This window comes from Tursiops truncatus, chromosome 9 (assembly GCF_011762595.2).
Source record: "Tursiops truncatus isolate mTurTru1 chromosome 9, mTurTru1.mat.Y, whole genome shotgun sequence".
Lineage (NCBI taxonomy): Eukaryota > Metazoa > Chordata > Mammalia > Artiodactyla > Delphinidae > Tursiops > Tursiops truncatus.
Genome location: NC_047042.1, coordinates 61,337,231 through 61,350,265, shown reverse-complemented (window position 1 = coordinate 61,350,265; position 13,035 = coordinate 61,337,231). Strand labels below are relative to the sequence as shown.

Here is a 13,035-nt window from a genome sequence, read left to right as displayed (position 1 = left end):
ACTAGACTGTAATCACTATCACCATTTTGGGGTGTTTTCTCCCCGTCTTTCTGAAGTGCAGTTTTTACATAGTTGTGACCATATTGTATCCTACTTTGCTCTTTTTCTTAAATATAGTTTTTTACTCTCACCAACTATGTTTTTCTGTGACATTTTCTCCAAAACCCCAGCATCCTTATCATTATCATCAGCAGCAGAGACCACATCCAGGACACAAAGTGTGGGTGGTGTGTGTGTGTGTGTGTGTGTGTGTGTGTGTGTGTGTGTGTGTAGCTAGCTGTGTATATCTGTGTGGGTGTGTGTTTGCTGGTGATAAGGGACATGTTTGTTAATTCTGTTTGAAGTGAATCACTAAGCTGGAACAAAGTCCTGGATGAATTTAGCTGCTAGTGAACAACAGATGGGGGAGAAACTCTCTACTACAAGTCATTCCAACAAATAGCTGGATCCACTCTGGTGTCAGAAATCCCCTTCTGAGCTGCCTGTCTGTTCTCTTTGTTTCCAGTGTTCTTGGTGCTCTTGATGATTCTGTTGCAAGGTTGCCACTGAGAGGAGTTACCTTCTCCAGGGATTTCAGAACCACAGTAAGAAAGATTTTCGAACTAAATCTAACACCATAACTCCATTCTTTGTTATTGGAGGGCTTGAAATGAGATGCATGTGTAAAATACTTAGCACAGAGCCTGGCACATGGTGGCTGTTAGATCCCTAAGGCCACTATGTTAGACCCCTAAGAAACCATGCTCCCTTCCCCATGTGCAAGTGCAGGTGCGTGCTGACTCTACCTTTAACAGTTATCCATCTGGGACCTGTTGCTGTGCAAGTTGTAACCCTGGCTGCTCTGTATTTTTTCTAATCCCTATTCCCCAGAGCCCCGTCAGACATCTTGGATGTGGCAGATTTTGCTGGCCTACAGAAGATTCTTCACCGAGTTTCTCTCTGTTTTGCCCCTTGCCTCATAACATACGGACATTTTTGTATTTCTATATATTTATGTTTTCTATTTACAGAAAGGAAAAAATCGTATGTCCTTATATAAGATGATGTAATATTCAACTACTACTAATGAATTATTCTTTTGGCTTGCTTACTAAAGCCAGAGCTATAGTGTACTATTGAAATTGTCTATACCCTTAAACCTTCTGGAAGTGATAATACCAACATCAGGCCACATGAAAAAGAGGTGTTCTTTCTGGGGCAAAGCTTTAATTTATATATCATGGCGGTAGGCTCAGGTACATTTTTCAACTTCAGACCGAAAGGTTACAGCTGTGATTTGGGGGCAGATTTTTCCCTCAGCCCTTGGCAGACAGGTGTCCTATGTCTGCACCTGGTGAATTGGAAATTTGGTCAAAACGGTGAAGAGGGTAGGGTTTCAAATGGATCCACATGTGTACCAAACCCTCTTTTCTTTCCTAATTTCATTTCCTGGAGCCCCTCTTGCAGTTTGATGGGGCCATATGACTAATTTCTGGCTAATGGAATGTAGGAAGAAGGGATATGTGTTTTCTTCCAGGCTTTTGGGGGAGGTCATCGAGGAGATGTGACCACTGGTTGACCTGTGAGCTGGACCCAGGCAACTGGAGGCTCCCCACCACCTCCCCTGTCCTTGGCCCCTTGCCTTCGGCATTTTCAGAAGCTTCTCTAAGGATACAGCCTTAAGATAGAAATGTGGTGTTGAGACTCTCTGGATGGTATATGTGACTGAACCCAGCTGAGTCCTCTACATAAACTTTTAAGATTCGGCGGGTGTGTGCGGAAACTTACTCATTCGCGGCCGCCCAAGACAGGCCTGGTAAGAAAGTTCCCTTGTTTATTAAACCTGCCACCCACCAGTCTGGAGTGGTCTGCCTCTTTCTTCAATCTCTCCCTGCCCTCTGCATATAGGGCTTTGTAATGAGCAAGAAATAAACCTTTAAGTGGTGTCAGGCCACTGAGACTTTGGAGAGTTGTTATAGAAATTAGCTACACAAACTAATACAGGATTTGGCACATGAATATTAGTTCAGTAAATATGAGTGTGTTTTTCTTTTGGTCCTCAGGAAGCACAGAATGTCAGACTCCTCTCAAGGAAATCTGAACTGAGAAGAGTTGATACGTCTAAGCAAAGCCCTTGAGAGAATGTCAGCAGTCAAGCAGGAAAGCCAAATACATCGCCAATGGCATACGGTGGGGTTTGCGAGGAAAGCAGGGCTTCGGGCCAGGAGCCAGATAGGAACATCAGGATGGAAGTAGACCAGGAGTATTTGGGATGAATGTTGCAAACTGGCAGTGGTTCTGATCCTTGGCTTCTCCCTAGAATCATCTGGTGAGCTTAAAGAATACCAATGCTTAGCCTCCCATCCCCATTCAGACCAGTGAATCAGAATCTCTTTCGGTGAGCCCTGATGTCTATATGATCGACTCACTCCACAGGTGATTTCAGCATGCTGTTGTTGTTGAGAACCGCTGCCGTGAACAGTATTGAAGCATCGGTGCCTCATCTTTACTGAGCAGTGGATACTAGTGTGAGGCATACTTGGATGACCCAAAGGTACTGAGTAATATTATGGCATGCTAAATAAAGGTCAGAGATAGTTGCAGCCAGAAGAAATTACGGCTCAAACACACCGGGACATCTATGACTTTTCCTTGGCATTCAGACCTGCCTTGAGGTGCAGAATATAATCCCTGCAGGTTCTCTGATTCCTGGGTCCTCTCAAGCTGCTTGATGGCCACTAGTATCCATTTCCCATCTTCTCCAAATTCCTTCTTATTACCTTTGTATTAGAGAAACAGAACCAACAGGATGCACCCATCTGTCTGTCTATCAACCTGTCTGTCTGTCTATCTATCTGTCTCTCCAGAGAGAGGTTGGTTTATTTTAAGGAGTTGGCTCATGTGATTGTAGAGGCTTGGCAAGTCCAAAATTTGCAGGGTAGATTGACAGGCTGGAGGCCCAGGGAAGAGTTGCAGTTTGAGTGCAAAGGCTGTCTGTTGGTAGAATTCCTTCTTGCTGGGGGGAGGTCAGGCTTTTTTGTAGTAAGATCTTCAACTGATTGGATGAGGCTCACCTACATTATGGAGTGTAATCAGCTTTCCTCAGAGTCCACTGATTTACATGTTAATGTCATCGCCCCACCCCCCACCCCAGATGTTCACAAAACATCCAGAATGTTTGACCACACACCTGGGTACCATGGCCTGGCCCAGTTGACATAAAATTAGCCATCACAATCCTCTTGCCCCTCACATGCACTCTCTACCTGCCAAAGTGTGCATGAAAAATGAAACATCCGAATGCCCATTCTCTGGCTTGTTCTCTGCAACTGTAGTTCGAGTCTTCTTTATACAAAGCAAATCAGATGAGCGCAATGTAGCAGATTCTGTCACGGCCTGGTCTCTCTCTGTCCCGTGCTCTTACCACTCCCAATTGCTGAACTGGCATTTCTTTGCTTGAAACCTTCATCTGTCCACCAGATTTTGCTCTGCTGCCATTTCAGCAGGCCAGGAATACAGTTCGTCTTCTGTTTCCACGGTTCTGCATCTGTGGATTCAGCTAACAGCATATCGAAAATATTTGAAAAAAAATTCCAGAAAGTTCCTGAAAAGCAGAACTTGAATTTGCCACGCTCTCCCCTGGACCACTCCCAGTTCCCCCCAAGATTCTGTAGGGCCTTATGAGCCAAGGTAAGGAGGTGGGGTTTTTTTTTTTGTTGTTTGTTTTAACTAACTTTTTTTTTTTTTTTTTTTTTTTTGCGGTACGCGGGCCTCTCACTGTTGTGGCCTCTCCCGTTGCGGAGCACAGGCTCCGGACGCGCAGGCTCGGTGGCCACGGCTCACGGGCCCAGCCGCTCCGTGGCAAGTGGGATCTTCCCGGACTGGGGCACGAACCCGTGTCCCCTGCATCGGCTGGCGGACTCTCAACCACTGCCACCAGGGAAGCCCTTAACTAACTTTTAAGTGTTTATTGTTAGTTTATTCTAAGAGGTTTTACTTTGTTCTGAGAGTTTTTCTAGAGTGATGGGGAGTCTCTGAAGTGTTTTAGGCAGAGAAAGGACAGGACTAAATTTTTGTTTAAAAAGGTCATCTTGGCTGCTGGTTAGACAAAGGCTTGGAGCAAGAATGTCAGCAGCTTGCAGGGTTAGGAGGCTGTTGTGACAGTTCACGTGAGAGACAGTGTAGCATGGACTGGGGAGGGGGAGCATGGAGAGGGGTGGGTGGATGCCAGACATTTAGGTGGTAGTTCTGTCAGGACTTAGTGGCTGTTTAGGTGAGGAGACAGAGGGGACAGTCATGACTCATAGGTTCTGATCCGATGGTAGAGTGCATGGGAGGACCATTTACAGAGATGGGGTAATTGGAGGTTAAGAGTGAGGCTTTGATGATATTCTGGAGGTATTATGGCGAGGAACCCCAAAATGCCTGAGGACTACAAGAACAGTATGGGAGCAACACTCAGCCCATGTCCACTCACCAAGCTCTGTGTTTGTCCTTGCCTGGGCTGCTTCCCCCAGGGGAAGGGCACCTTTTTCTAACTCTCACAGAGGTGCCGGGTGGCTCTTCCTAGCAGAGATCCTTGTTCTAGTGAGTTTGGACCGAGGAATGCCTTGGAACCCTAATCAGCCAGAGAAGAAATTCGAAGGAGGGTGATAAAGGTGGGCCTGGCCTGGGAAGGGGAGTAGAAGCATTATCCCCCTTCTCCAACACCCCAAGGGAACTCTGGAGGTGGATTAGGAAGATGAAGAGTTCAGATTTGGATGAGTCGAGGTTAGGTGCCTATAAGACCTTCTGAAGAAAAAGGAGATACCCTGTTGCTTGGGGAAGTGATCTGAGCTGGAAATAGATACTTGAGAGTCATTACCAGAGCTATCAAAGTGAAGAGGATTGCTCAGCGGAGAGGGAATAGAGTGAGGAGAGGTTCCTGGATAAGAGCTTCTCTGGTTGACAACAGTAAAGGAAGTGGCTAAGAAAGCTAGAGGGAAAACCAGGAGCAGGTTGTGCCCTGGGTGCCCGGGGAACAAAAGAAATCCTAAATGATGCAGCTGTGGTCCACAGAGTTAAACGCTGCCAAGAGGCCGAGAAGATGAAGGCCACAACATGTCCACTAAATGCAGTGATGCCTAGGTGACAGAAGTGTCGTGGAACAGGGAGGGGGACGGAGGCTGGTGGGTGGGAGAGTACCTGAGCATTTCCTGAGGGTGCTTTCTGAGCCAGGCCCTGTCCATGCTCCAGACTCCAGCTCTCAGGAAGCCCGTGGGTGTCTACAGCTCAGTTGAGTGATGGAGGCTTAGAACCTCTGGCTCCACTGCTCATGGGGTGATTGATACTCTGGGGCCTTGGGCCCAGGGTGAGTGAGCTCTGAGCCTGTTCCTCTTGCCTCTGAGTATGCATTATCTCAAGCACTCTATGCAGGAAACAAGCACAAAAGGGACCCAGTGTCCTAGTGATGATGATGATGTTAAAAAATAACATATATTGATGGGAATTCCCTGGCGGTCCAGTGGTTAGGACTCCACGCTTTCACTGCCGAGGGCACGGGTTCAATCCCTGGTTTGAACTAAGGGGAACTAAGATCCTGCAAGCCGCGCGGTGTGGCCAAATTAAAAAAAAAAACACAATACACCATATATTGAAAGTTTACTATGGGTCAGGTTCAGGGGACATCTTTAACTTATCTCGGTATAACTCACATATTCCCTATAAGGTAGTTATTACATCTCCATTTTACAGAAGAAAAAATCGAGACTCAGAGAGGCTAAGCAACTTGCCCAAGGTCACACAGCTAGCAAACAGAGGAGCTTTTTGTTTTATTTATTAGTTTTTTTTAAAACATCTTTATTGGAGTATAATTGCTTTACAATGGTGTGTTAGTTTCTGCTGTATCACAAAGTGAATCAGCTATACCTATACATATATCCCCATATCCCCTCCCTCTTGCGTCTCCCTCCCACCCTCCCTAACCCGCCCCTCTAGGTGGTCACAAAGCACCAAGCTGATCTCCCTGTATTTATTAGTTTTAAATGTTGTTAACCTGTTTATTATGAGCTGGCTCCAAAGCTCATCACAGAGGAAAATAGAGGGTGAATGGAGAGAGGGAATGACTGAGAATGACTCTTCTGCCCCAGTCACGTCACTGGCTGGCTGTGCAGCATTGCATGTTACACCTGTGTTCACTCCTTAATTGATCAAATGTCTTAGCGAGGGCCTACTCTGTGCCAGGCACTGCTGGGGCTGAGATGGAAGACCCATCCCTGCTACCAGCAGCTTATATCCTTGTGGGGTGACCAGCATGCAAACAAGCAGTGTGAGTGCAGTGTGATGGTTCTAGTATGGAGACGCGGAATGGGGTCCAGGGGAGGCTTAAAGTGGAGTGGCCACCTCCCTCCAGAAAAGGCAGGCAGGAAATGCTTTCTGGAGGACCTGGGACATCAGCGGAGACTTGAAGGAAGAGGAGGAGGTCTCTAGGCAAACCAGGTGGGCTGAGGGGGGAACAATAGTCCAGGCTTGATATTCAGGATTATGAAATAGAAATTCAAGGCCCTTATTTTGGTCTCTCCACCTCCACTGCAGAGTGTCTCCAGTTCTAAAAATCTCCTAACTGCAAAGCCTACCAGAAAATTCTCCCTAAATTCTTAGAGCAAAAAAGAATTAATTTACTCTAATTTGCTCCTGATGTTTTGGGGGAAGCATCGCTCAGCTAATATTTTTTGAGACATGGAAGGATTTTTTGAGACACTGAAGGCAGGTATAGAAAAATAGTCATTTTTCACGGATGCACTAATGATATGTAAACTTAGAAAAAAAGTTGAAAAATAGACAGTGGCCATTCCTATCACAAAGAAAAGTTGCCTCATTGTGCAAATAGAATTCTGTAATTTCCATCAGGGCTTTCGAGTCATCTTTCTGGGAACTTTCTCTGACCCTCAAGTGTGTAGGCACTTTGCTTTTTACTCTCTCTGTTTATTTAGATAGTCGCTGCCATCCCTGGGCCTAGAGAAACAAAGAATAGGCTCTAGGGAAGCAATAAGGTAGAAGCAAAATGAAACAGAGAAGGGTGTTAGTGACAGCTGAAGGGAGTCGCTTCCATAGATACAGATTTTCTGAGACTGCTCTCTTGTTCGGACCCCTGGTTCCAGAGACTGTTCTGGGACTTTCTCTTCTTGTAAAGTCCTCAAAGGCAGGGACTGTTTCTTGGTTAGCACAATGCCTAACACATAGTTGGCACTCAGTAATGTTGATTTAATTCCACCCTTTCTTTCTCTGTTTATTTTTTCCTTCTCTCCCTGAAAGGGAGCGTGTTTGATGGATTAGTTAGGACTCATGTTTGCAAGCAGCAGAAACTCCCTTATGCTGGGTCACTCACAAAAAGGGAATGTAGTATAAGGTACTAGGGCATCTCATAGAATTTGGGAGGAGCTGATTTTTAGATGCAGGCTGGAACTGGGACTGGAATTTCCTGGAACTTCCTCTTCACCTCTCACAATTCCTACTCGCAGCAAAGATACTCATTAGCCTTATCTGGACTGTACCAGTTACAGCCAGAAGAATAGGGTTGCAATTCAGAAACTTCATTGCCTGTAGCCGTTTCTGTGATGATGTGAACGCAAGGGGGTCCTCTCCAAAAACTGGAGTAGTTGTCAGAGAGCTGAGGATGTCCATGAGGGGTATAAACAATGCTCTTCTTGGGGCAACTTGGGTTTACAATTCTTGGGCCTTTGGCTGTTGGGAGAATTCCAAATGGTAGATGGCTTCCTATCTGAGAACGGTTGAAATGCATTAATGAAGTGCTGAGTAGCTGTCTTCTCTTTGGTATGACAAATAAAAAGTTATTTTCTTAGAAAATGGACTTTTTGGATAACACATGCTACACATATATATATGCTCATCTTTATCTAGAGGTTTAAAACCAATGAACAATAAGTACTTTCCACTGACACTCTTCTCTTACATAGAAACAGTTATCAGCCCCTTCATAAGGAGTATCAAAGGACATGATATTAGCACCTGAGTCAGAGGAGTATCCTGCCAGATGAAAGTTTTTCCTTTATAGTTGTTATAGTTTGAAGGACATTATTTGATCCATGAGCTATGAACTAATTTAGGTACTGAATTCAGTTCCTATTCTGATTTCTTGGGATGAAACCAGGGTCATGCATTATCTTGGGAGAAATTAATTCTAACCTAATTAATCTTGGCTAATAACTGGATCAAACTATTATTATGTATATTGTTTCTTTCCTTCCTTCTTTCATTCATCAAGCATTTGTTGCTGTGCCTTCCTTGTTAGAATCCATTCCAGTAATTAAAAGCAGATCAATGATTTTCCAAACTTATTTTAAAGTAAATATAATAAAACTAGAAGTTATCTAAGCCTGGGCAGGTGTAAGATATTTACTATAATCTAGGAGTCAGCAAACATTTTCTGTAAAGGGACAGACAGCCTTTTTTGGCTTTGTAGGCCATGCAGCCTTGGGCACAACTACTCAACTCTGCCTGTTGGTTTCAAAGCAGCCATACACAATATGTAAATAAATGAGCGTAGTTATGTTCCAATAAAACTTTATTTGTGGACACTGAAATTTGAATTTCATGCAGTTTTAATGTGTCACATGTTTTTCTTTTGAATTTTTTTTTCAATCACTTCATCACTTCTTAGCTTGAAGACTACAAAAAAAGACTTCTTAGCTTGACAGGCTGGATCTGACATATAGGTCTGTTTGCTGACCCCTGCTCTAACAATAAGAGCATAGGATTCACCCATCTGCGTGGATATCTTGGTTTAGTTTCCTTACTTCACAGGCATTCTTAAAGGAGCATTTCTGAAAGAACAAGCAAAAGTAATGCTTCTGTTGATCTTAGTCTTGAACTCATTCTTTCTCGGCTTATATAATGTCAGCACTCGACTTCACTTGGTTTCGTGTAAGAGCCCCACACCGAGAAGGCTGCTTTCAGACTTTGCACTTGAAGCAGTGCATTCAGTGGTTCTGTAGGTGTGCAATCTCTAAAACCAGGGAGAGAGAGAACGGTTCTGGGGAGAAGCAATTTAAAAACAGTTCTAATTGTTCAGGCAAGTTATTTTTACCAGCCTTTAGGGGACAGATAAATGATCACATTGTTATTATTTTTATAGATTATATTTCAAAAAGCTTTTCTGCTAAGAGTGATTAAATACCAAGTTTTAATTTCACTCACTCAGGGAAAATTTTCCATCACATTAGGATTTTTTTTCTTGATAACTTAACCATAGGAGACTATAACTCAGGGCTTTCAGGATCCTCATTCCAGAACTTACAGTGCCAGAAAAGAAGGCATGTGATTCTGCTGAAGGTTTGGGAAAGTGGGAGAAATACAGGGAAATGAGAACGATAAGAAACTTTTGGGGGTACTATATTTAAAATACATTCTATATAATACATATAAACATTTTATGTATAAAATTTTCTTATAAAATTAATGATAACAGGGACTTCCCTGGTGGCTCAGTGGTTAAGAATCCACCTGCCAATGCAGGGGACACGGGTTCGAGCCCGGGTCCGGGAAGATCCCACATGCTGCGGAGCAACTAAGCCCATGTGCCACAACTACAGCCTGCGCTCCAGAGCCCACAACTCACAACTACTGAGCCCGTGAGCCACAACTACTGAAGCCCGCATGCCTAGAGCCTGTGCTCTGCAACAAGAGAAGCCACCACAATGAGAAGCCCGCGCACCGCAATGAAGAGTAGCCCCCACTCCCTGCAACTAGAGAAAGCCAGTACACAGCAACGAAGACCCAATGCAGCCAAAAAAAAAAAAAAAAAATTAATGATAACAGTAATGAAAATATATTATTGCTGTGAAGAATTTTCTGCACTGTCTACATAATGAAACTTGGGAGTCACCTGGTGATTGCAATAACTGAAGGCCCACTGCATGCCTAGGTTTCACCCATTTCCTCTTCTTAATTCACATTGTAAGATGAAGAAAGCAGACTCAGGGAGGTCTAGCTTCTTGCTCAAGGTCATATAGCTGGTAAGTGGTGGAGCCACATTTCAGACCCAGGTCTCTTTGTTTCTAAAGCCTTTTTCATGCTTTTGTGTTGTAAGGAGTTCCAGTCTCAAGGAGTGCCTCAGGGTTTGAAGCACTCTCTTACTTCCAAGCTGGGACATGCCATTCTGTGTGACACAGGGTCTGTGACATCCATTGCCTTTTGGATCAATTAATCTTGCCACTGACCTGAGAAAACTATTAATGTGGTTCTAGGTCTTACCAGAGAGAATTTATAATTGACGTTCCAACTACATCTGACATTAAAAAAATACCCATTTCTCTAAAAATATATGGTAAATTGAAGAAGATTCAATTCCTGAGATATTCACTAACCTGGTTGCCAGTGGGCTTGAGGGTTTTATGGGCCCCCTGAAATTGCATGTGGAATACTGCACATGTGTGTATATGTGCCTTTTTTCTTTTGGAGAAGACTTATAATTTTAGTTAGATTCTGAAGACGTGTGGACCCACTGTTCTCTCAGAAACAACGAGGGATAGACCTGATTGACTCTGTTAGTATTGACAAGTGTTTGGTAATTGTGTCAAATTCCATCATGACAAATGAGGTTAAATTAACTGTAGTCCCTTAATAACCTGAGTGTAGCACTGTCATTCCATGTGCTACACTGTGTGGACTCCACCAAGGGACTCAGCTCTGGTCTCATTACATGAGCTCCCCAGCCCCTGACACAGAACACTGCAGCTGTAAATCCTTAGCAATTGCTTGCTGGTTGGAGGGAATGATTTCCTCTGTAAAAACCTTGCCTAACTCAAGTCATTTCAGGTACTGGAAACACCAATGATTGATTTGATGTCATAAAGTGAAACTCCTCTGTCCAAACGCTGCCACTTTTTACCTGTAGGACCTTAGTCAAGGCCCTGTGGACCTGTTTCCTCTTCTGTAACAAGAGGGGTTAGCTGTAGGATTGGTTAAATTTCTGCCACCTCCACAAATTCCAGGAATCTTTGCTTGGCAACACATTCCAGGAGTCTCTATTTGTCAAAACCAAATTGGAAAGAGCTTGGACAATTCGTTTGGAATCGACTAGAACTTGCACATCTTAGAGCCTCTGTGTGTAAGCGCTTAGCCACAAATATGGGTTACTTTGATAATTACCTTCTGGCCAGGGACTGCCGAGAAGTAATCTTACCGGGGTTCCAGGCCAGTTAGGGAGACAGCTGCTGGGAGGAAGTGGGCGTGGCGATTTTCCCGACTTCCTTGTTTGGAGCAAACTTTGGCAGTATCTGACCGGCTTAGATGTTTGCTTTTCCATCTGTTGATGTGCTTTTTGGGAGCTCTCTTGTCCGCCAGAGAAAACATCTAGAAGAAGCCCGACGCCAATCTTTGCCACTCCCTAGAGTCCCCAAACCCCACCAGCCTCCAGAGAGGGGAAGGCGAAGCTGAGAGAAAACAGGCGTGCCTGAAGCGTGCCGGCTTCAGCGGCTCCCAGGGAGTAGGGTGGCAAAGACAGGGATTTCGGCACCCACCCACCCACCGGCCTGCATCCACGCGCACCGGTCCGCGTCGCCTGCCTTTCTTAGCACTCCTCTCGTGGTGTCTGGAACCTGGCACTGGAGATGGAGCAGTTGCGACGCTCGCTGGCTGCGCCGTGTGCCTTGTGCGTTCGTTAGTCGACCTCGCGGTTGCGGCGCCTGCAGCCGGCGCGCTCCGCTCGCAGCGAGCGACGGACCAGCGGGGACAGCGCGCGGCGCGCCGGAGGAGGGGACGCGGCCGAGCGCGGGGCGCCGGCGCGGGGCTGCGCGCTCCGCCGCGGGGGACCCCAGGACGCCGCAGGCCGAGCCATGACGGACGCCAGCAACAGGAAAGAGGGCTTCAAAAAATGCCGGAGTGCCACTTTCAGCATCGATGGCTACAGCTTCACCATCGGTGAGAACTTTCCGCCCTCTGTTGTTCTACTCCCGGCTGGGGCAAACCTCCTCTCAGGTGGCGCCGAGGGTCCTCGGGGTTGGGCTGGGCCGCGAGGCGAGGCGAGGCGAGGCGAGGCGCTCGCCAGGCGGGAGACCCGGGGAGGGGCAACGGGGCCGGGAAGTCGCGTGTGTGGCCCGGCCGCCTCACCGGGGCTGTCCCCGCGGTGCCCCTCCCGCCGCTCTAACCCGGCATCCCGCTGAAGCTGGTTTTTAGGGTCACAGCTTTTGGAACTGCTCGATTTCCTCTCAGCGATTTTAGTAACACAAGCCGGGACAGGAGGGATAGAGACAGAGATGGAGGCAGAGAGATGGAAATACTGGGAGAGAGAGAGAGTGACAGAAAGACGTGGGCATGACAGGCACTAAGACAGAGACACAGAGACACATAGAGAGACAGAATGACAGAGATATCTAGACAGAGACATTAGTAGAAACATGTAGACAGCATGTCAGAAATACAAAGTCGGAGATGCCAAGACAGAGAATGACTGATAGAATGTCAAAGACGTGGAGACAGTTATAGAAACAGAGAGTCAGAGGCTTTGAGAGACAGACACATAGAGATAGAGAGATTCAGAGAAAGAGATTGAAGGATAGGTTCTACAAAAATTGAAGCAAGAAGAGAAAGGGACACAAGGAGAGAGAGAGAAAGACAGGAAGGAGGGAGGGAGGGAGGGAGAGAGTGAAGATAAAGCAGAAAAAGAGGCACATTTAGAGAGAGAGAGAGAAGGCAGGGAGGGAAGGATGTATCATGCTACTGAAATATTTGAGAAAAACCTGTCTGCTGTCCTCTGGACTCCTAGTGGCTCCTTTCCCAAACCCTTTACCAAGAGGGGTACCAGAGGGGGCTGGGGGTGTCTTCATGGCTGTTAGAGGGAGCAGGACCACAGGGCTGACCCTCTGGAAGCTGAATTTGAAGAGATCAGTTCTTGGTGCTTTTACTGCCCATTCTATGCTGCACACCAGCTGGTCCAGGGATTGCCTCCTCATCTTCCCAGGAGATGGGCTAAGCCAGGGCAACTTCCTCTCTGGAATGTCAGAGTTTGGAGAATGGCAGGGCAGAGCCAGGTGTCAAGGAGCTGCTTCAGCATTTCTA

General features: G+C 46.0%; 1 protein-coding gene and 1 long non-coding RNA gene across 3 annotated transcripts in view; both read left to right on the top strand.

The window, feature by feature from the left end:
* The window catches only part of PDE1C (phosphodiesterase 1C), a 600,432-nt gene that overhangs the window by 108,976 nt on the left and 478,421 nt on the right, over positions 1 to 13,035 (top strand). Inside the window, exon 1 of one of the 2 annotated variants that reach the window (XM_073809804.1) lies at positions 11,769 to 11,898. The exons of the other annotated variant lie outside the window; for it this stretch is intronic. Within the exon in view, the coding sequence (XP_073665905.1) occupies positions 11,814 to 11,898 (85 nt within the window). The 5' untranslated portion in view covers positions 11,769 to 11,813. Of the gene's footprint in view, positions 1 to 11,768; positions 11,899 to 13,035 lie in introns of those variants that run through there. 2 annotated transcript variants of the gene reach the window in all.
* LOC117313603 (uncharacterized) lies at positions 301 to 4,202 on the top strand. The gene is made up of 3 exons (XR_004528152.2): positions 301 to 584; positions 2,043 to 2,308; positions 2,416 to 4,202. It is a non-coding gene; the product is annotated as an uncharacterized lncRNA (long non-coding RNA).